Below are 24,754 nucleotides of genomic sequence, written 5' to 3'. Positions count from 1 at the left end.
GCGTCTGGACTGCCAGAGAAGTCCCAAAACATGATATTTTAAGTAAAAATCAATGGATGGGGTGAAGATCAGATAGCTAGGTTAGAAGAAAGGGCTTAAGGATTCTGAGAATGTAATAGAAAAGGATAGAAAATACAGGAGAAAAGGTTAAAGCAATGTGGAGGCTAGATTTAGGAGTTCTAACATTCTATAATAGAAATTCTAGTAAGAATGAACAGAGAAAATGGAAGAAAGTGTAGAAACAAGAAAATTTCTTCACTTCAAAAAGGGCTCAAACGTTTGATTGGAAGATTGCCACTGGGTTTTGGAGGAAGTCCACCAGAGCTTGTTAGAGTGATAGTGGTGAAAATAAAGGGGATATGACGAATTTAAGAGTGACTGGCTGTAAGAGAAATTTAAGGGCTGAATTGGTGAGAGAAGTGAAATAGCATTCCAGATTTGAAAGTTAGATATCTGAAGAAATGATAGCTACATACCCCACATTGAAGACTGTGGGAAAAAATTGGTAAAGAAATGTAGCTTAAGAGAGAACATATTAGGCTTTAAATGTAAATTTTAAGCAGTTTCATTTTCTTTTTAAGAAAAATTCTGTTACAGATGGGTCTGCTTTTGTTTGTGTTTCCTGTAACTTGAGCAGTTTCATCTAACATGTATAATACAGTTTGAGTCTCTGAGCATGTCTTAGGGAGAAGAACTAGAGTTACATCATAAAATTAAAAGGCACGGAGTTTCAGGAAGCCCAGAAGCAGACAAGTGATTCTTGTATGCTTATGACAAAAAGCAGAGTGAATACATAAGTACCCTGTTCATTTGCCTGAGAGGAAGATTGTGAAAGTGTCTAGGTAGCAAAAGATATAAAACAAATAAATTATATTCTTTATCCCTGATTTAAGACAGATAAAATGCCAGTGCTATACTTATTAACTTGGCATGGTATTTTTATTGCTTTATTTTAAAGGATGGAAGAAAGTTATTTTAATTTCCTGAGTTTAAGTCAACCCATTATTTTTCTTAAAATGGTATGTTTTTCTGCTGTGAATTCTTCCATAGCATTTTTAAGATCATGCATCCAGGAAGGGAATATTTTACTGAGCTTAAGGTGACAATGGGGTCCTGGAATTATTTTGAGGGCATTTGATAGACTAAAACTATGTGTTCATCCAAATCGTTGGGTTCTTGGTTCTCTGAACCATTCTGCTGATTTGTCTTCAGATTCAGCTGGTCCCTGGACATGGTTCTTGCAGCAAAGGTAGGGGCACTTTCAGTTATATCATCAGTGTGCGCCCCCTACCACCCCGACTTTGTCACAATCCATAGAACTTTCCTGAGTAGTCCCATTCTAAGAACATTGGTTTCAGTTAGATTATCAGAGAGGTTTCTAACCCAGAGGGGTTACAAAGTTGAAGTACAGTCACCTCTGCCAGGACGTTCAAAACATGTTTTTTCCTGATTTGAGTTTTTATAATGACAAAATAGAAGGAAAAATAACCAGTCAAAACTGTTGAACAGTTACTGCTTACCTGAGTCAAAATAAGGTGAGTGGACACCCTCCATTTAGACCAGAGTATCTGAGGAAATGGATATGATGTGAAATGTTGGGAATAATAGCAAATAAGTCTAATATGGTAACTTGGGTTAATATTTTAGAGCACCCTGAGTTTTGGGGAACTGCTGGAGCTTTCTGAGCAGGGAGTGCCTTGAACAAAACAGTACTTCTGAAAATTAGTCTGCCCACAGATCGCAGGAATGCCCTGGCAGTTGGCACCAGCCCTTACTTGTAGGTTCCTGGTCATTTGTTACGGGAGTGGCAGAAAGCAAAAGGCCAGTTGAGAGGCTATTTTTGTCCCTTGGGGATCAGGAAATATGAAACCGTGAGTGAGTGGTGACACTAGGAATAAAAAGGGACAGATTGCAGGGAACCTGTGGAGAAGGAAGGGACACAGTCTGACAACCTGGTGGAATATAAGCAGGGGAGAAGGAAAAGGCCTTAATGGTCATATCGGGAGCAAGCAGGATTTTCTTCTGATGAAAATCTTCAGCAGACAGCCTGGTGGAAGTGTTAGAAACTACCCTGAGTATTGGATTTGGGGAATTATCTTTGTGTAAATCATAATTGAAACTCTGGAATAAAGAGAAAGTAGAGAATAGGGCTAAGTGTCCTATCCTGGGCAGGACTGCAGTAAGGGGAGAGGGCAAGCAGAGTAGACAGAAGCTGGGAAGATGGGGAGAGACGAGAGTGTCACTTAAACTGAGGAAGGAGATAATGTCAGAGTTGAGGGGATTAGCTGTCAAACTCTTAATAGAAAAGCTGAGAAAAGGAGTTACTGTGCAGGTGGAAAATTCTTAGAGCTGATGGGTTTGGATTTATGTAGGGAAATTGGGGAGAGGAACCTTAATACCTTAAGGAACCCCATTTATTACCTTCTAAATTGGCTTAATTTCATGTTTTAAGACTATGTCATTATGCTTAGAAAATTAGCTTACATTTATAATTTTGTAGTTAAACCTTTTTAAAAGGGGAAAATGGACTATGGCCAGAGGTGATTTTGTTGGGGAGAGAGCAGTGACAATTTATTCAGAGCATGTATGTTTTACTTTTTTTTTCTTTTTTGCATTTTTTTAGAGTTGAAATATTTTTGGTTTTGGTTCATTTAATTTGAACAACTTCAAATAAATGAAACATTCACTTTCCTGAAAATGGATAGAATACGTCTCAAAATTGACAAGCTGAAATCTGTTTATTAATGTTAATTGAATTTCTCATGGATATTTCATTAAGGATTATATATGTGTATGTAAATGCAAGTTTAGCATCTGAAAATAATCGTAAATAATTTACAGCAAACAAGTACAGTCAGAAAAAGGATAAAATGCTGTAGAAATTCAGAGGAGGGGGGATATTATTTTCATCTTTTTCTTTCTTGGGTGTGGGGAAGGGGATTTGAGGGAAGGTCCAAACAGATGATAGGGGAAAGGTGTTCCAGGTAGAAGAAATTCTGAGCCAAGTATAGAATTTGGATCTTATGTGGATATTGAGCACTTTTGTTTGGTTGAAGTGTGTGAATGTGGTGGTCGGGGATGTTGCTTGAAGGAGGGAGACTTAGGGAAGATAATGAGAAAAAGATAATTTGCAGCTGGAACTTAGAAGATGGCAGGAGTTTCAACTTTATTTGAAGGAAACAGGGAGCCATTAAACATTTTTTGAACCGAGGCCTGATATCACCTAGCTGATGCTTTAAAAAAAATGATTCTTGTTTCTGTTATTTGAAATTTTAGCAAGCATCATGCGGCACTTTTATCATCAGCAAAAGATGATAAAAGTAAAAGAAAGATGTGTTTAATACTACCATTTAGGTTGGATTAGAAAGTGAGAAAGTAGAGATAAGGAAACCAGTGAGGGAGGAAGTTTACGTAATACTTGTAACATGAGTAAGCCCTAATCCCTGATGTCTGCTCTTTTGAAGCAGTGATTAGTATTAAGTAGTATATTATTTGATTGGTTAATTTTTTTGTTGTAAATTTTTGGCTTAAGTAGAAAAGGGAGCATTAAGGTCATTGGGGTGGCTTGCAAAGCTCAAGGCAGACTGTAGCTGGACCTCAGAAAGATCTAGAACCAGGACCAAAAAAGCTATTATTGGTAAGCTTCCCTTCCCTGCTCCCTCTTCTCTATTTCTCAAGGCATTCACTGGATTCTTTTTGTTTTTTATTTGTAAACTTTATCTCACTAGTCTAAGCTGAAGTTGGTAAATAGTCTTCCTCACCTCCTATGTTCCAGCCATGAGGAGAGGAGAGAGAGAATGATAGACTGAGTGACCTCTGTTCATGGTTTCATTTCTAGGGATAGGACTTTGATTTTATTGTGCTCAAAGATGAACTTATTTGTACATTTTATAGTTAGTGCCAATCAGCTACGGCCAGGAGAGTATAAATTCATTGTGGGAATTTACTTCTCTAGACTGGAGGGTTAGTTAAGAGGTCATTGTAAGTTAGGCAGAGATCCTAAAGGATGTTTGCTACAATTACACACTTTGAATTTTTAACTGTTGTTTAATGTATTGGTTGGAAGATAGCAAACTACATAAAATTTAGAGAAGTAATAAGAAAATTGTGCAGGAATTTCCTCCCAGTAAGCTACAGAGTTGAGTCTTAATAAAGCCAGTTGCGCTTGTGTGAGTGAGGAGTATTACAGACTGAGAGGAGACAAGAGTGCTGGGATGCTGGAAATGTTCTCTGTCTTGATCTGGGTAGAATAGTGCTTACACAAATTTATGTATGCATGTGTCAGAATTCATCAGGATGTTTGCTGTATGTATGATGTATATAAGTAGTATCTCAGAAAGTCTAGGCACAGTTGATTTTTTGATTTATCTACCTTTGCTTGTCATATAGATGCCCATATATCATTATATTTTTGGCAATTTAATTTTAACTTTTCTCTTTTATTTCACCTAGATACATTTTTGATAGATATTCATTTGTCACATAATTTTGAGTGTTTCAGAAGTGTAAATATTATGATGACATTTTTAATACATGATATAAAAAACCTAATGCTTGGTTTACTTTCTCCCCTAATATAGGAGCTGTGACTGATGAAAATTAAAGGCCATGGATGAAGATGGACTTGAATTACAACCACAAGAACCAAACTCATTTTTTGATACAACAGGTATAACTATTTGGGTTGTTCCACTTCCCAACTACCAGATTTGGAGTTGGTTGTCAAGTGGACAAATTGTTAGATGCTCTCGTTGATATTCACATTTAGGTATCTTATTATCCTGTCAAACCTACAGATGTTAAAGTGAGTACATTATTATTTCCCTGCCTAAAAATATGGCTCCCTCTTAACCATCACTCATATTCTTGTCAGTAACAGCAACAGGATCAAAACCTTAGTGTATAGTTCAGTTATAGCATTAAGTTCTATTAAAGTTCTTCCTTTGAAGATATTCCTTGCTTACATCTCTTCATTCTACTTTCTTCCACATAGACCAACTCTATCATATCATTCTTAGTCTTCAGTAACTTTTAAATTCTTTTCCTTCCCCTTAGTCGCTTTTGCCTAGCCCAGCAATCAGAGTACTCATCATAAAATAACATGTGGATCTTGTCATTTCTCTGTTTCCCATTATCCAGCAGGTAAAGTATAAACCTAAGGCACTCTGTTTTCTGACCCCATCCTACTTTTAAAATCCTCTCTCTCACAAGGTAACAAAAGGAACCATTTGCTTCAGAAAGATGGAGTCTTACCTCACTCCCCAAACTGTTCAAGGAAAAGTAAACTTACGAAGTTCTAAAAATAGAAGAAAAATAAGTATTCACAATTTTTAATTACTCATGGTTCCCATTATATAACATAGTGAAGTGATTATGCTAGGTTTTGTAATGTAAAATGGTTTTATATAACATTAACTAGGAACCCTTATAAATAAAATGTTAATGAGTTTTCCATTGGACTTGAAATGACTATTGTAGTATATTAAGGAAATAGTAATTAACTATCAGGAAATTAAATATTAATGATATTTTAACTTTTCTTTAATCTCTAAATCTAATGGGGGTTTGTGTATTTTTCTTAACAATATGGGATAGTCTTTTGATTCACCTTTGGTAATTTCAGCTTGATAATGATAAATGCAAAGTTATGATTCTTTCTTCTTTAGAACATGAAGTATAATTAATGTGCTTGAAGGAGAGACTTAAGCTCTTTGGAGAAAAACGCATGCTTACTAGCTTGATCTTGCCGCACGCAAGCCTAGATCATGGGCTGAGGGGTAGATTGAAGGGCTGTTGCATTTTAGCCCTGATTGTTAACACTTATGGTGTTTGTTTATCTTTGAGCAAGTCACTTAATCTGCCAGGGCCTCCATTTCCATATGTCCTAATAATAATGAAACCTTTCATTACAGTTTTTCAGAACACTTCCCATATATTCCCATTTGATCATCACAACAGTCCTGTGAGGTATGCATGGCAGATACTACTGTCCTCATTTTACTGATGAGGAAACCGAAGCTCAGAGGTTAAATGACTTGCCCAAGGTCACAAAACTAATAAGTGTCCAAATCTTGCCCTGTGGTTTAGATTTTTTAACCAGTACTCTTGCCACTAAATGCTTTCATCTTCATGCCTGCAAAATGGAGATTACAGTGCTCTATTGCTTGATGTTACATTGAGAATATTGAAAACAGTATAAAACATTCTGTGTAAGTTCTATGGGAATTAAAGCAAACACTTTGTTATTTCTAGGAATAATTAAAATTAAAATGAATATTTAACTGGCTTTAAGATGTCTTACATTTTTAAAGGTTCTTTGGCCCTTGTTGATTATTTGTGTTCATTAAAAAATTTTTTTAAAAAGCCATGTGTGTGTCTGCGGGCCTGGCCATTGATAACAGTCATTGAGTTAGGCAGCTGCTTGGACTCAGCTTGGTCTGAGTCACATCCAGAAGCACTAATCGACTGAATAGCTTTTTAGGTAAGACTTGTATAAAATATTGTTTGCTTTTCTCTGGATCAGGAGCCAAGATACTGGATTTGTCTTGTCTTACATTTTGTTTTTGGCAAGGATATCTGATTTTGATTCTCATTTGTGGCATTCATTCAGAGTAATATTTACTGAGCACCATAATCTGTGCAAACTGTGTGATCTTGGTGAAGTCATTTAATCTCACTGGGCTTCAAATGATTCAACCCTCTACCTTCATTCATTAACTGCAGAGTGGACTAGAATAGGGTTTCTTATATTCTGAGGAATTGGGGGATTGGGATATGGGAAGATGGGAGGAAGCTGGATGGAGGCAGACTACCCTGGTGAGGTTGGATCAGGCGCTGCTCCAACTAACCTTACCCTCCACTGCTGCAGAGCAGCTACACTTTTATTCATCTTACCTCTTCACAGAGGCTCCTTAACCAGTTGTCTTTCCTCTTTAACTGTGGCCTTCTAGCCCTGGTTTTATTTATGGCCCAATCCTTTTTATATTCTAGATTCAGAAGATAGTTTCTGAATTTCCATAGTCATAAATGGAGGATATTGGTGGGATATTGTCCTCAAACAAAACAGGAGAAAGGGGAAAAAATGGAAGGGAAGTAAGAAAACATGGGAGAGATGAAAAGGAGAAAAAACATGAGTTAAGAGAGACATGGATCAAGAAGGGAAAGAAGTGAAAAACATATAATGAGGGAAATGGTATATTTACCTCCTGAAGTTGCTTTACTTACTAATTTTTATAATCATCCCTTAAGTACCTATACATACGGGTTTTATCTTAGTCAGCCTAGGAAATTACTTTCATGAATATATTTTTTGTGTGTGACTGTCTCAATTTGTTTTTCTATTATTTCCTTATCAATTGATTTGGGATGAGCATAAAAATTCTTGTGTTAAGAATTTCTAATTTCTGATATGATTTAAAAATAGATTCCCTCTTTATTTCTTTAATCTGTCTTAATGTTTGAGACAACTGAGGAGCTCTAGACTGGTAGAACTTAAGTAACATTTGTATTAATTGAGGTAGTCATGCAGGTCTACCTGAAATTTGTGATTTTAATTTTTGTTTTTTTAAGGAGCTGATGCTACACACATGGATGGTGATCAAATTGTTGTGGAAGTACAAGAAACTGTTTTTGTTTCAGATGTTGTGGATTCAGACATAACTGTACATAACTTTGTTCCCGATGACCCAGACTCAGTTGTAATCCAAGATGTTATCGAGGACGTTGTTATAGAAGATGTTCAATGTCCAGATATCATGGAAGAAGCAGATGTATCTGAAACAGTCATCATTCCTGAGCAAGTGCTGGACTCAGATGTAACAGAAGAAGTGTCTTTAGCACATTGCACAGTCCCAGATGACGTCTTAGCTTCTGATATTACTTCAGCCTCAATGTCTATGCCAGAACACGTCTTGACGAGTGAATCCATACATGTGTCTGACATTGGACACGTTGAACACGTTGTTCATGATAGCGTAGTAGAGGCAGAAATTGTCACTGATCCTCTGACAGCCGATGTAGTGTCAGAAGAAGTATTGGTAGCAGATTGTGCCTCAGAAGCAGTCATAGATGCCAACGGGATCCCTGTGGACCAGCAGGAGGATGACAAAGGCAACTGTGAGGACTACCTTATGATTTCCTGTAAGTCTTGTGGTACAGTGATTGTCAAAGGTGTTTTCAAAGGTTGTCTTTCCTAACTTAGATTGGGAGGATATTTTCTTGACTTCCATAAAATTAAATTAAATCTCATTGACCTTTCTTCATTGTTGTTTCAGTTTGGACCCTGTAAGATAACTCAAAATTAAGACAAGTGAAACAATACAGAATAGAGTCATTTCTTTTTAAGGACACAATAGAAAGATGAAATTTCTTTCGTCTAGAAAGACAAAGATGGAAAGGAATAGAACTGAACTTTATGAAATCATGAAGGATGTGATTAGGCTGTTATGAGCCTTTATTAGAATTAGGAACCCTCTTGAAACTTAAAAGGAGAAAAATGTGTAATCAAACTACTTATATTCTTGTATATGGATGTACAGTACTACTTACATAATACTTATGTACTTATACAGTATGTAAAATGCTGTTTATTATAACAGCATGGAAAAGAGCTCTGGCATAGTATTTAAACAAATGATTCTAAAACATGATTTCAAATGTGACAGACTCATACTAGATTATCGAAGAGAAGTTAACTGTTTTGGAACACACCTCTAACATCTGGGAGGACAACTGTGTCGTCTTACAATCTGGTTCTTGGTGCCTCTGTCAGAGATAAAATCCACAGTTGAATAGACCGAAATTTGTGTGGATAGTGCAAATATAGACTATAGCCTGCCAGACTCCTCTGTGCATGGGATTTCCCAGGCAAAATTACTGGAGTGGGTTGCCATTTCTTCTCCAGGGGATCTTCCCAACCCAGGGATCAAACCTGCATCTCTTGTGTCTCCTGCATTGGCAGGCGGATTCTTTACCACTACATCACCTGGGAAACCCAAGAATATGGATATATGCTAAATAAAAAAACACAAAAAACCATTGTTCTTGGAGAGCTTGCAGTCTACAATGGGAGAGAAAGATAGGTCACACTATGATGTAGAGGTATGACTAAATTAATGTGGAGACAGAATGGAGTTGCTGACCTTTGAACTCAACGATGAGTTCCTAGTTTAACAAGATGCAGAAGGTCATGGGTGAGAGGGAGCCATTCCAGGAAAAGGGTATAGTATGTCAAAAAAGGTCTTGGCTTCTTCTGAGACTAGTGGGAACTTTAGAATGTACTTGTATCTTTGTGCACTTTCTGTTTAATTACTTAAAATGCATTTCTAGAAGTAGTAGTGATGAATCAAAGGGTACACATTTTTACAAGTCTGGTTATATTTGCCTTGATAGTTTGCCTAATATTAACTCCACCCACTAAGTTTATGAGAATGTCCATTTCCCTACATTCTGATCAGCATAGGACATTGTTTCCCCTTTTAATTTTTGCCATTCTGACAAGGAAAAATATTAATACCCTGTTTGAAACTTGAATTTATTTTAGGAAGATAATCCTGGTGGTAATATGGAGTAAGAGTAGGTGAGGAGAGGTTAGTGGTAGAGAGGAGTTGAAATGGTTCCTAGATGAGACAAAGAAGATCCTGAGTACCTTCATAATAGTGGGAGTATAGAAGGGGAGTTCAATTTAAGAGAGTTTAGGAAGTAAAATTAATGTGATTTGGTGATAGATTAGGGGTAGGGATTTAAGGGAGAAAGAATTCGAGGAGGACCCTAAGGTATTCTACCTTGGGAGATGGCTGCCTGGTTATGCTGTTACCTGGGAGGAGGAATAAATTCAGTGGAAAGAAAGTGATTTAGGACCTGTTTAAAGTTTAGGTTGTTTGCTGGGAACAATCTGGTGGATGTTTCTGTGGAAGTTAAAAATATGAATTTGGTGCTTTTGAGAGAGTTTGTGACTAGAGAGGAAGAAATTTGGGACAAGAGATTGTATAGCTGGTATCCTATCCTATCTGGAAATGGATGGTGGGCCCCAGAAAGTGCTTATCAAATAAGGATGTCAAGTATTGATCCTTTGGGAATTTAAGAAGTAGGCAGAGAAGAGCCCATGAAAATCAGGAAGGTTTAGGAAAAAGAGGAAGAGAAAAATCTTTAGAGTGTTTTTAACACAGTCAAAGATAAGAATTTCTAAGAGTGTCAGTCACTGAGGAGGCAGTGGCCTTTTTCTTTAGGCAATTAGGAGGTCATTGGTATCTTTCAATGAGCCTTTGTTTTTATTTTTGTGGAAAGGCAACTTTATTTATTAATTAAAATTTTTTTGTTGTTTATTTATTTTAATTGGAGGATAATGACTTTACAATGTTGTGATGGTTTTCTCCATACATCAACATGAATCAGCCACAGATATACATGTCCTCACATCCTGAACCCCCCTCCCACCACCCTCCCCTAATGTATATTACCATATGTAAAAAGATTTTTATTTTAACTATTGATTTACTAAAACTTACCGTATTACTGCCAGTATCTACATTAGGAAATAATTTAGAGGGGGCCTAAACGCTTTCTTAATTATTTACCCATTATAGCAGAATCTACCCAGACAGCGCTGATGCCCTATTCCATTGTTTTACTACCACAAAAATGTTATTTTTTCAAAATATGTTTATAATAAGTGAATTGTATGTGAACTGTTATTTTACTCTTGTCCATGTTTACTTTTTTTGTATATATTTATTCACAAACATTACTGATAAACCATGATAAGCCAAGAACCATGCTAGCTGTTAGAAATAAACAGTGAAAGTCTCTGACTTTTTAAAGTTCACAGTCATGGAAAGAAGACAAACAGAAACAGGTAACTACAGTTGAGTGTGTATATAACTGGATGTACCAAGTATTTTGGAAGCGCTAAGTGAAAAGATGTTAGGACATTTGGGATACACTTGAGTGAGCTAAATGCCATAGAAGTGTTATAAGCCCAAGTTCTGTGGAAACTTGGTTGAAGACATATCTGAATTTATTTCGTCTCTGCTACTGCTAAGTCACTTCAGTTGTGTCCGACTCTGCAGCCCCACCCCTGGGATTCTCCAGGCAAGAACACTGGAGTGGGTTGCCATTTCCTTCTCCATATTTCATCTCTACTCCTATACATTTTCTTCCTTCCTTATATTGTTTTGAAGCAAATTCCACCTATCATTTCATTCGTAAGTATTTGAGTATATAGTTCTCAAAGACAAGGATTTTTAAAAACTGAAACAGTAATACCATTATCACATCTTTAAAAAATAGTGTAGTGAACTTAATTTGAAAGGGGAATGAAATGTTCGGTAGGCAGCCGAGAAGGGAGGAATGGCACATGCTTAAATGGAAGGAGCTGGAAAAGAGAAGTTCAGAGACTTTTGCTTGGGGTACAAATAATGTGTTTGCTGAGGTAAATGAAGGAAGTGGTGAGAAATGAGTGGCAAAATAGGGAAGGGCACAAATCATACAGGCTCTTAAATATCTTGTACTAAGAGGGGAGTTGTTAGAAGGTTGTAAGTAGATTAATAATAACATGCCTAGATTTACAGTTTTAGAAAAGTAACCTTAATGGTCATGTTGAGAGCAGACAAGGTAAGAGTAAAATCAGAAACAAAAAAAATACACTATCAGAGGAGGTTGTAGAAGGCCAGGTGAGGAACAGCTGATGATGGTTTGAAATAAGGTTCTCTCAGCAGGGTTTGGCAGAAACTGCTTTGTGACGTATGTAGAAAGTAGGATTTGGATTAAATTTAGAGTTGAGGAAGAGGGAGGGTTTGAAGCGCCCTCTCAGGGAGCTTTCTGTGCAACTGGGCCAATGGCAAAACCATTGCTGGAGGCGGAGCACATGTAGATAAGCTGAGGGTCTGTCTACAGAGTTGCTGCCTGCCACTATTCACTGTCCAGCCACAGTGTCAACTGCACCCCTGAGGATGCAGGGTGTGGTGGCCTTGGCCTTCTAGTTTGGGTATTTTGACCAGTTGGTCTCATGTTAGCTCCTGATTAAGAACAACTTCGTAGTGAAGACATCCAACTAAAAGTTGTTTGGGGAATGATTAAATAAATAAATCCAAACCCCTTTATGTTTGATGCATAAACTCTGAGGATCAATACAGTCAAAGGACTTGTTTATTGATTCTAGGAGTTACTAGCACAGGAGACATGATAAAATATTTGTTTATTTGTTCTACGAGCTGATTCTTGAATGTGTATGTATCTTACCATTTTTTAAAATATATGTGCTCTATCAGTTTTCTTCCTTAAACCATTTGATAAAACACAGCAAAATTTCAGAATTTAAAAAATGGATATCCACATGGGAATATTTCTGAAATGTGAGAAAAGTCTTATTTATTGAACTATTATAGAGAAGATGCTTGTTCTGATAAAATTCAGAAAGATTTGTGTTAATCCATAGAAAATTATTGTCTTTTGTACTGTAGGCATTCTGAAATTTACTTAGAAATCACAACACTAAAATTATAGGGAATTAAGAGCTTTCAGTTTAATGTCCAGTCTGGATATCAGTTAGATTTGTACTAGGAATGAAAAGTGTTAGTCACTCAGTCATATCCTACTCTTTGCGACCCCATGGACTGTAGCCTGCCAGGCTCCTCTGTCCATGGGATTTCCCAAGCAAGAATACTGGATTGGGTTACCATTCCTTTCTCCAGGGAATCTTCCCGATCCAGGGATCGAATCTGGGTCTTCCGCATTGTAGGTGGATTCTTTACCGTCTGAGCCACCAGGGGATAAAGTGCTCAAATAAGATAAAGATGTTGTAGTCCTTCCTTATCCCCACCACAAAAAAGATTGGGTTAAAAGTTCTACATCTTGAAAGTCTTAGATAGAGTTGGAGCTTCAGATTGAGCTTGTGATTCATATTTACTATTTATCTGCTTGAGCCCTAGACAAAAATTGTCTGATAGCTTGCTCTTGGGACAGATCTCTGCTTACTTGATGGGATTAATGGGAGTTGGTTAGTGGAGAGGCAGGAGAGAGGGAGAGAACATACCTGTCCTTTCATAGGGATGATAGAGAAGCAGCATGGTGTTTGGAAATAGCATGTGTAGCTTAAGAGTCAGCCGGCCTTCAACTTGGATGCCATGCCTGCTGCCTATGAGTTGTATGAATTTGAGCAAATTACTAATTTCACTTTTTTGAAGTCTTATTTGTGAAAAGGCAGTAATACTATCTGACTGACATGTGTAGTTGTGAGAATTAGAGGTCATGCACACCAGGCATTCAGCATAAAGCATGCCTGTCAGTAACTACTAGCCATAGTAATCATCCACACAGAGTCTCTCTGTTGGTGACATCCACTGGGCTAGCAAGACTAACCCTGGACTGGCTTCATTTAAAACCTCTCTGTTGTCCCATCAGGGCATTTTTGGGTAAAGGCAGGCATAGGGTGGAATTGTAGCTGTCATTCCTCTTCCGCCTGAATTTGTGAAGAAAGCAGTTCTTGGTTAACTAGGTTTAATTAACTATGTGTTTTAGACCAATTCAGTGTAATTTGGCCTATATGTTTCATTAATTATATCTCTGATGCCATGTTGGAGGTCACTGTAACTTAGGGTAGGAACTTGAATGGCTCTGATCCTGTCTACAGAGACTAAGTAAGCCTTTGAACCTTTCTAGGAAAGTTTCAAGAATTAAAGGAGATCAGATTATAACCAATTCTTTGAAATATTTTATAGGCTATATAATAGAATTAAGTTGAAATTTTAACCCCAGAAAGAGGATTCTTGAGGAAGGTAAGAGAGGAAAGTCTAAAAGTGAACTTCTAAGTTAACTGATAACTTGGTTAGGTATGGAAGTCTAGGTTGAAATGAGTTTTCCCTGAGAATTTATAATGGCATGTTTCATTGTCATCCAACGTTTGGTTTAAGAGCCTAATGCCATTTTGATTCTCATTTCTTTGTAGATATTTGTTTTTCTTCTGAAAGTTTTACAGATCATCTTTTCATCCCCATTGGTCTGAAATATGATCATAGATTGTATTTAGTTAGGTGTGGATCTTTTTTCATGTGTTATCATGCATGGTGAGCCTTTTGAAGATTCATGTTCTTCAGCTCTCTGAAATATTTTATTTAATATTTTGTGAGACGAATTTAAGTACATAGTTTCTAAATTGCACCAACCACATTTCAAGTGCTTAGTAGTCAAATGTGGCCAGTGCAGATATATAGAACATTTTCGTCGTCACAGAAAATTCTGTTGGTTAGCACTGACCTGCAGGCTCAGTGAAATTGCAAACAATGTGATCTCTTAAAACTCAGAGAAGAGATACAGAAGAGGTTCAAAAAATGTATTATAAGACAATAAACTGATAGAAGTTGAAAAGTAAGAATGTGATCAAGATAAAAGCCACCATAGAAATAACTATAAGAATAAATATGCCTCAGTATATAACCAGGGGCAGAGGGATACCTGACTTTAGAAAATCACAAAAATGAAATGGTTAAAAATACGAAGATATAAATGATTATGGGGAAGATGGATAGAGATGGGAGACAGATAAAGGAGACGAGTGCACATAAGTGAAATTCCAGAAGAAGGGACTAACTGAACTAGAGAAATACTTAAAATGGAAAAAATTTTTCCAAAATAAAGATTAGAATCTTCAAGGAACTTTCCTGAAATAAAGATTAAATCTTTCTTTCAAGTTGACCAAATGATAAAACTACTAAGTCATAATCACAGTGATGTTTAGGGAACTTTGTGAATAAAGTATTATAGGGACATCCACACAGAAATACTCAGTGCTAGATGACAGTGGAACAGTATCTACAAAGTTTTGAGAAAATGTAACCTAAGGATAAAGTACGCTTGTATTTTGCTGTAGTTTTGCTTTTGCTAATGAAATTGTTGATAAGTCAAATTTTTCTTTAGCTTTTAAGATACTAAATGGGATGTAATGATGATTATTACATGAGACTTGACAATATTGTAAAGTAATTAGCCTCCAATTAAAATAATAAATTTTAAAAGAAAAAACTACGAAGAAAATTTACTAACTAATGATGTAATCTCTGGTTAGTGAGACTATTGGTGATTTTTTTAATACCAAATTATATGTAGTGAGTATACATTTCTTTAAAAATCTGAGGATGAGGACAGAGGTCTAAGTTCTAAAGACAGGCACCTCCTCACTCTCTCTCCCACCCCTTATTTACTGATGGGGCTAATCACATATCATTTCAGAGCTTTCCTTTTTCTGGAAAAGGTAAGAATCAAATGGAATAAAACTATATAGAAATGCTAAGGAAATTGCAAAATGCTATGCAAATGATAGTTATTATTAGAAGTGGTCTTAATTTCCAGAAATTATGCTCTTCTGTTTTGGAGAGGCCTTTTCTGAAACTTTAGTTCTTCATTACAACATTAGAAGGAGGCACTTAGGCAGAAATCATATGTGTGATGACTCAATGTTATGAAAGCCTTCTTTGTCTGTTTTTAGAAATTCATTTTTAATGGAATCTTTAAAATCACAGTGAAATTTTTAGTACTTAATAGGACCACCAAAGTGTTTTCTTTTTAAAGCAAATCACTTCTGTAATATTTCGTATTCAGAATAATTTCACAGTTTAAGTTAGTAGACACATTCTCAAGGTGAAAATCTGAAGGTGAATTCTATTTTTGTAAAAGACTGAATAATGAAAATAGATTCTGCTTTATCAATGGAAGAGATCTATTTGTTCAGTTTTCATTTGGGCTTCAGGTTCTGCAATTTTAATCCTAGATACAACTCAAGGATAGCCCTCTTCCCCATGCATCCTACCTCTGTCCTAATTTTTGAGGCCTTGTTGCATTATTGCAGTAGACTCAAAAGTGGTATCTCTGCTTTGTGTCTTGATCCCTTTGAAGCCACCTTTCTCAAGGCCATCTACTCTTCCACCATCTACAGCAGACGTTCTTGAACTGCTGATCAGAATTCCTGGGTCAGGGCACCTCTAAATCTGTCAGGCTCCACCCCTGCAGTTTCTGATTTTGTAGAACTGCTTGGCAGTGCCCGTGTTTTTAAGTTTCCTGAGAGATTGTCTTACCTGACCAGACTGTGAAACCTCTTGCCTATCAGAGTCAAGTCTAAACCCCTCTGCCTGGTTGTATAAAGCCCTCTGTGACCTGGCTCTATCTTAGTAGTTAGCCATGTTTCCAGTACCTGTTACAATCAGTTTTGCGTGTCTACTTGTTGAGGTAAAAATCATCCAGTTTTATGTGAATCAAGTTAAGAGATTATATTTGTAAAAAGGGCGTTTGAAAATGGCAACATTCTATTTAAATATCTGTTGTTATTATTTATTATATATTTCCTGCCTTTTTTAGTGGATGATGCTGGCAAAATAGAACATGATGGTTCCTCTGGAATTACCATGGATGCAGAGTCAGAGATCGATCCTTGTAAAGTGGATGGCACTTGCCCTGAAGTTATCAAGGTGTACATTTTTAAAGCTGACCCTGGAGAGGATGACTTAGGTAAGAGAAGACCTTCAGCATAGTATCCATCCTGATCAAACACTTCACCCTATTTACTGTTTGGTGGTTTAGACAGTGAATATTTGTAATCTTTTCTGATAATAACCTTTTAAGCGAGGATTCCAATATAGCAGTAGAAAAGTGTGCAAATGTAATAAGTAAAGCTGTCATCTTCCCTGATAGGTGGGACTGTAGACATTGTGGAGAGTGAGCCTGAGAATGATCATGGAGTTGAACTACTTGATCAGAATAACAGTATTCGTGTGCCAAGAGAAAAGATGGTTTATATGACTGTCAATGACTCTCAACAAGAAGATGAAGATTTAAGTAAGTAGGTGGCCTTTTTGTGGGAGGGAGTTTTATGTTCCTGTAGCTCTTTTTTTTTTTTTTTTAAATATGGCCAGTAACTGGAGGAAACAAGTAGCAGTATTATAGAGACTATGATTCTGCTATATTCCAAGAGAAACATCAGTGACTTACTCTGTGTGCTTAGAATATGGCTTCAAAAACAAATTATGGAACTGTATTCAAAATCATATAATAAACCATAATGGAAAAGAATATGGAAAAATAAAATTTAAAGAAAGCAAATTATGTTAAAAGCCAAGAAACATATGATTCATTCAACAAATATTGATTGAGTGCTTACTATGTGAAAGCTGTGTTCTAGGTATATAACATGTGAACCTTCTTTCTACTTGTCTATTGACCAAATTCACTTGAAAATATCTTTCCTGTGATCTCTGTAAACATGGTCACAGAAGTTTCTAAAATTTTCTACTTAGATGTTGCTGAAATTGCAGATGAAGTTTATATGGAAGTGATTGTAGGAGAGGAGGATGCTGCTGCTGCTGCAGCAGCCGCTGCCGCCCATGAGCAGCAGATGGATGACAACGAAATCAAAACCTTCATGCCAATAGCATGGGCAGCAGCTTACGGTAAGTCCTATCGCAGCTCTTGGGATTGAGTTGGTTCTTTAACGTGAATTCGTGATAGAAAACAGTTTCTGTGGTCTTAGGTTTCACAAATCTGAAATACCAGCATCCTGTAAGAGTTACTTGATTTGAATAAGAATAGAGGAAGATTATAAAGTCTACTTTTTGTCTTTATTTTTAAGAGGAATTTCCTTCATGTGTATATCATGTAGAAGGAAGTAGTGCAAGAAGTACACAGGCTTTCAAGCTGAAACTTTTCATCTTGATTATACGTGGCCCATGACTTTACAGTTTGGGGAGACAATAAGAGAGTCCATGGGGCAAAATGCTGACATATATTTTTTAGATGTGGAAGCTAGGCATTTCTTACAGTCTTGCTATAATAGATATGGTCATAAAACCCATTACCTAGAATGGGGAATTTCCGTCATTCATGAGTATCATGGCTTATTTTCGTTGTTATAGTTAACAAAGAGTCCCTAATTCTTTATAATTTATAATACTGTATAATTTTGTTTTTTAATGCACATTGTTAGGTAATAATTCTGATGGAATTGAAAACCGGAATGGCACTGCAAGTGCCCTCTTGCACATAGATGAGTCTGCTGGGCTTGGCAGACTGGCTAAACAAAAACCAAAGAAAAGGAGAAGACCTGATTCCAGGCAGTACCAAACAGGTGAGGGCATACGAGTTCCACAGCGCAGCGTGCTTTGCGAGCTCTCAGATGAAACTCTAGTATGTATCCTTAAAGGTGTTGTGATGGCATTTTAGCTGCTAGACCACATAGAGTTTTTGTGTATTGAATTTAAAAATATAATTTTAAGAATTCAGTGATATTCATGAATGATTTCCTTGGATTAAAATGACAACAGTGAGTGGATCAAATGTAGATTTAAAAAATTCAAAACTTGGTTGATTTTTATGTGGCTATGCAAAGAAATCCCTGAGATATGTTATAAGCATTAACTTTTTTAAAAAAATGAACATATATAAAGAATCTGATTATGTCAGCATAAAGCAGGAATAATTTACAGAGCAGCAGGACAAGTACTTCAGTTCATGTGGCATATTCCTGTCTATTCTTATATGCTGATTTGCATACTAAAATTTTTTAGACATCTTCAAGCTTTACTGTAAATTGACATAAGTTATGTTGTTAAGAATAACCAAAACAGCAGTTGTGATTATGAAAGTTTTTTATCAATAATTTTCCACCAATTTCTTAATTAGTATAGGTTCAGTTGCTAGTTGGTAAAAGTTACATATTTATTTTGTTTATTTTTTCCAAGCTGAAGGGAGTGAGATTGGTACAGTCATACTGAGTGGAGTTTCCAGACCAGGTTCCCTTCATGATGAGGCTGCTAATCTCTTACGTTGAAAAACTATAAAAGGAATCTTAAGCAGCAAGTAGCCTAACATAGTAGGAGTACTTGCCCAATAATGTTCAGAACACACACTTTAAATTCTTGAAAAACCAAAACAGAATTTGGTTTGATCACTCATGCTCCTTTCTTTTCCTTTCTTAGCAATAATTATTGGCCCTGATGGACATCCCTTGACTGTCTATCCTTGCATGATTTGTGGGAAAAAGTTTAAGTCAAGAGGTTTTTTGAAAAGGCACATGAAAAACCATCCTGAACACCTTACCAAGAAGAAGTACCGCTGTACTGACTGTGATTACACTACCAATAAGAAGATAAGTTTACACAACCACCTGGAGAGCCACAAGCTTACCAGCAAGGCGGAGAAGGCCATTGAATGCGACGAGTGCGGAAAGCATTTCTCTCATGCTGGGGCTTTGTTTACTCATAAAATGGTGCATAAGGAAAAAGGAGCCAACAAAATGCACAAATGTAAATTCTGTGAATATGAGACAGCTGAACAAGGGTTACTGAATCGCCACCTGTTGGCGGTCCATAGCAAGAACTTTCCTCATATATGCGTGGAGTGTGGTAAAGGTTTTCGTCATCCATCAGAGCTCAAAAAGCACATGCGAATCCATACTGGCGAGAAGCCGTATCAATGCCAATACTGCGAGTATAGGTCTGCAGACTCTTCTAACCTGAAAACGCATGTAAAAACTAAGCATAGTAAAGAGATGCCATTCAAGTGTGACATTTGTCTTCTGACTTTCTCAGATACCAAAGAGGTCCAGCAACATGCTCTTATCCACCAAGAAAGCAAAACACACCAGTGTTTGCATTGTGACCACAAGAGTTCGAACTCAAGCGATTTGAAACGACACATAATTTCAGTTCACACAAAGGACTACCCCCATAAGTGTGACATGTGTGATAAAGGCTTTCATAGGCCTTCAGAACTCAAGAAACATGTGGCTGCCCACAAGGGTAAAAAAATGCACCAGTGTAGACATTGTGACTTTAAGATTGCAGATCCATTTGTTCTAAGTCGCCATATTCTCTCAGTTCATACAAAAGATCTTCCCTTTAGGTGTAAGAGATGTAGAAAGGGATTTAGGCAACAGAATGAGCTTAAAAAGCATATGAAGACACACAGTGGCAGGAAAGTGTATCAGTGTGAGTATTGCGAGTATAGCACTACGGATGCCTCAGGCTTTAAACGGCACGTTATTTCCATTCATACAAAAGACTACCCTCACCGTTGTGAGTACTGCAAGAAAGGGTTCCGAAGACCTTCAGAAAAGAACCAGCACATAATGCGACATCATAAAGAAGTTGGCCTGCCCTAATAATACTTCTGCAGACTTTTGTAGAGATTTGGCTTTGAAGCAGAAAGATCATTTTAAAAGCCAATCAGTCTCGTTCACATACAATACTGTATATTGATTTATGCTGTGTACAAATAGATGGCTTCTAGTTGACTTTTTTTTTTACATTTTGTTCAATAGTGTGTTCTGAATTCTATTCAGTTTGTTTAATAAATGGGGAAAAGCAGCAACAAGCAAGTTGCTTTTAATAAAGCAATCCCTGATTCTATACTGAGTTTTTCTATCTTAGAAGTTTTATATTTATTTAAATATTTACCTTGCTTACCTTGATGGTACTCTTCTAAGACCATTTAACTTAAGGTAATTTTAGATTGGTAACTCTGAAAGTACTCATGTTGACTTATTTTTTCCCATAAATTTCTCACAATAAAATTGTCAGAGACATCTACTAACATAAATGGGAGATTTTACAGTCAGGTCTAATTATCCTAACATGGAAGTCATTTACTCTTCTTGTTTAATATTTTCAGACCACGTGACAATGAAAGTTTTCATTCGAGCTTTTGCGTCCCTGGCATTGCTGAGTGAAGAGCAGTGGCTGGGTTCGGGTTTACCTTTCGTTTTGTTCAGCAGACAAAATATCCTTTCAGGGGGTGCTTTCTTTGGAGTATTTACACCTTTTGTCAGCATAGCAAACTTTTAGAAAACTTTATTGAAAAATTTTGCTTGATCCTGTTGTATTTTGTCTGTGCTGCTTTGTGTTGGAATGGTTGTGTGCTACAAATGAGACTTACTGAGGACTGCATTTGGAATCTCCTAGAGGTAATTCGTGGCTCATAGGATCTTTTGCAACTTTATATATGTAAATGTACCCTGACTTATGTATATGCACATATATATGACATGTATCATGTGTATCGTGTGTATTGCTTATTTTACATATTTATACACACAACCCCAATTAGTAGTTGTTTAAAATCTATAATAATGAAAAGTATTAAATTTACAATAACATGAAAGTTGCAGGGATGCATGAGAGAGCATTTTGTAAATCATGCTCTTTGGAGAGACTACTCAGGTGAAGAATTAGAAGGAAAATAAGGACACTAGTATTTTTAAAGAGTAAAGGTATTTTCTTTTAAATATCTTTGGTAACTGAAAAATAGAACTTAAGATGTTTCTACATAGAATGTTTTCATATAACTTCAGCTTCATGCCTTTATATTTTTCTGAAAAGCTAATGAGTATCCAGATATATACTCCCTCAGTTCTCTCTGAGAAGCCCGTGAGGGGACTCTGTGTCACCAAGTGAGGGGACTAAGGAAGCAGCGGTTCAGTGTACCACAGAATGGGTGCTAATTACGACTTCCACTTGGCAAGTTGAGACTGCTTGTTACTTCTCCGTACAGCTAGCAACCTTTCAAAAATGTAACACTCACGTTGTCTTTGATTAGAAGGTAAAGGTGTATTCTCAGTGCATGAGAAAATTTTGAGGCCTTATTTGGAACATCACCAAGTCTTTCACAGTTGTGTTTTTCTTTAGCAGTTAACTTTTTTTAACAAATAGACATGATTCAGGGTCATAAATACATAGAATGTACTTGGTTACTTAGAATTTGGTTAAGATGAGTTTTGGAGAACAGAAAATAGGTTTTGGGGTCTCTTACATTGGCTGTTGACACATGAGTATCTGGCACATCGTGGGAGATTTTGGAATTCTTTCCCCACTTATTAGCTGCCTTGCCACTTCATTATGGTGCTCCATCTCCTTTGTGCTATTAGGTTTTTAGCTTTCATCTTTCTCTTTGCCATTGATACTTCTTTGCAAGAGTTATATTTTTAGGGTTAGAAATCTAATAGTATTTGGCAAGCCTCTGAAGTGCTAGATTGATTGAGTCCATTTCTAAATCAAGTGCTGTAGGCTGGTATGAACACCATCCTTGAATGCCAGTAAAAGCCAAGGCATAGAAATGCCTGTGCCCTTTTGCCCCCCGTAACATGCTTTTTTTTTTTAAGTAACTAACAATTATGTGATTCATTGCCCTGCAGTACAGTTGAAAGCTCTGTCTGTTTTTTTGTGAGAACCTTTAAAATCTCCCTTATTTTTATTTTTCCCACAAATAGTGTAAAAGAAAACACTTAAGTGAAAGTGGAAATTTATTCATTTTAAAACATCCTGTAAAAATTAATACAGAAAATATAATTGGTCATTTATATTTTTTTAAATAAACTGAAAGATAAAGAACACAACAATTTACACACTTTATATTTCTCTTACATGGTCTGGAATCATACACCGTTCTTTTCTTTTTAAAGCACAATATTGAAACCTTTAAAAGGTATTTAAGGGTTTGGTCAAGTGAATATGATAAAGTGTATTTGTCTGTATAAAGAGAAACTGAAATCGTAGTCACTGTTATGTACTGACATTAGTTACAACCTAGTTTTAATTCTTAAAACAATTTTGATTAGCAAAGCTAAAAAAAATGGGTGTTTCAGTTAAATGTTTTAAAGAGGTACAGATTTTTACAAGGACATAATATAAGTTATTGTTCTGTAGAAATATCCTATTAAATATTGTATGTCCCTCCCTCTGTACACTTTGTAAAAAAAGTAAAATACATAAAAAGAAAATCATATAGGGATGTGTGACATTATTGTAATTGTGTACTTGAGAATAACGTGCAAAAATAAAAATCAGAATATTTTCCTGTTAATGTTTAGTCTATTTGATACCAGTACTAAGTTAATGCTTTTTCTTAAAAAAAAAATGTACAGTTTTTGTAAACCTAATAAACATCAAAAGCAGTGGATTATTTTCCTTTCCCCATTTCTTAATTCCTTACATGCCGCAGCAGAATGCACAATGCTTGATCGCTTTGAATTTTGTGACTTGGATTTAAATACTACTAATACTTCAGTTCTGCAAATTTGCAAGTAACATTTCAGAGAAGTTAAGAGGTGATTGGGAAGTCCTTTGATGAGCATGTCCTTGAAATTCTTTTTTTCTTTTATCTTCATAAAGGATTTGTTTTATTAGCATCTCTAATTCCCCCAAGATAAATATCCCCACGCATAAAATGGTTTTTGAGAGCACTTAAAGTTTACTTCAGCATCAGTCTGATAGCACATTTAATCAGTGGGGTTGTCCCCACCTCCACAGCAGAAGCCCTGCCCTAGAGTTACCCCTTTGTACACAGTTGGAAGGCTTTAGTAGACACTAACATCCTAGAGAACGGTCATTGTTATAATAAAAATCAGAAGTCAGGTAAAAGTTATCAGGAGTCAGAAGAAAATAATAAAACATTTGAGTCATCTTTGATTTTTAAAGATGAGATCTTACAGTTATTTAACTGTTGGAACAAGTGTTTCTCTAATAGTTGAAACACTAATCAAAATTTGAGGCAAATGATTAAGGAAATATGGTGAATGTCACTGTCTAGAGCCATAAAAAAGACAAAACCATGCCATGCTGAAAAACTTAATCACAATAGAACCCCTAATGGATAACATCTTACTCGTCTGATCCCAATCACAGACAATGTACTGCTCTCTCCTCTGGGACTCTCGGTATTAACAATTTCCTTTATTTCTCACAAATTCTAGGATTCATGTAAGGAAAAGCTTTATGAGTAGTTGAAATCTTAAAAGGGTGTTAGTTCAGGGCAGTGGCTTTCAAAGTGTGGCCTGGTAGCAGTGGTGGCATTATAATCACCTGGACTTTGTTAAAGATGCAAATTCTCAGCCCCACCCTAGATTCACTGAATCAGAAACTGGGTGTGGGATCCAGTCAGTGACCTGTGTCTTAACATGTCTTAACATATGACTCTGATGCATGTTCAAGTTTGGGAAGCACTGCTTTAGAGCACTTAAGGAACTTAAAAGATTACTGGTGCATTAATTTTGTGTAGTAGACAACACACACACATGCCCTAGAAGGAAGCAGTGATGGTGAAATGGGACTCAGTTTATACGTTCACTTTCATACCACTTTATACCCCTTTTGAAATGTGAGCCTGTCAGTAAGTCTGTCTTTTAGTACACATGTAAATATCCTGTATGTACTTCATAAATCTTGTATGGCCTCCCCAAAGTTACATTCCTCAAAAGTAAATAGAATTCAGAGGAAGGTTCAAGTAAAAAAGAAAGGTTGAAAAAAGTATGTGTTGAATTGGCCCAGCAGTACTTAAGTAATTCATTTGCCACATATGCAGCTGTTAAGGTCACATTAAGTTTGCCCTTTTGGATTTTGTTTTATCTTTTGTGTATGTATTGTTTGCCTTTTTCATAAAATAACTCTTGGATTTGTTATATATTGTTCCTGTTATTTTTGACACCTTTGCTATTGTAAATAAATTCCTATTTTTAAGTTACTCTAGTGGAGTGTTGCCTGTAGACAAGGCCTACACACACACATACATGGACACGAGGCTTAAATCACACAGTTAATAAATCCCCAGTACAGTACAAGCTGGAAGTAATGTGACTCCTTCAGTAGTTCAGCACTTCTAGGCCCAATGAACGTATCACTGTTATACCTAGATACAGCATCTGCACCTGCTCAGACTTCAGAATCTTTTTCATGGCCTCTGATGGAAACTCTTAGTCAACCAAGTTTGAGGTCAAAGTAAAAAA

The 24,754-nt window shown here is 36.4% G+C and overlaps 1 protein-coding gene across 2 annotated transcripts in view; it reads left to right on the top strand.

The window, feature by feature from the left end:
* The window catches only part of ZFX (zinc finger protein X-linked), a 36,395-nt gene extending 11,903 nt beyond the window's left edge, over nucleotides 1-24,492 (top strand). Inside the window, exons 2-9 of one of the 2 annotated variants that reach the window (XM_061137290.1) lie at nucleotides 4,581-4,669; nucleotides 5,913-5,967; nucleotides 7,570-8,139; nucleotides 16,345-16,494; nucleotides 16,678-16,821; nucleotides 17,280-17,432; nucleotides 17,966-18,106; nucleotides 18,957-24,492. In XM_061137290.1, coding sequence (XP_060993273.1) covers nucleotides 7,587-8,139; nucleotides 16,345-16,494; nucleotides 16,678-16,821; nucleotides 17,280-17,432; nucleotides 17,966-18,106; nucleotides 18,957-20,140 — 2,325 coding nt within the window. In that variant the 5' untranslated portion in view covers nucleotides 4,581-4,669; nucleotides 5,913-5,967; nucleotides 7,570-7,586 and the 3' untranslated portion in view covers nucleotides 20,141-24,492. The remainder of the gene's footprint in view (nucleotides 1-4,580; nucleotides 4,670-5,912; nucleotides 5,968-7,569; nucleotides 8,140-16,344; nucleotides 16,495-16,677; nucleotides 16,822-17,279; nucleotides 17,433-17,965; nucleotides 18,107-18,956) is intronic. The other variant, XM_061137289.1, reaches the window with a different exon arrangement.
* The last annotated feature ends 262 nt before the right edge of the window (nucleotides 24,493-24,754 follow it).

The sequence above is a fragment of the Dama dama genome, chromosome X (assembly GCF_033118175.1).
Source record: "Dama dama isolate Ldn47 chromosome X, ASM3311817v1, whole genome shotgun sequence".
NCBI lineage: Eukaryota > Metazoa > Chordata > Mammalia > Artiodactyla > Cervidae > Dama > Dama dama.
This window is presented reverse-complemented; position numbering and strand designations above follow the sequence as displayed.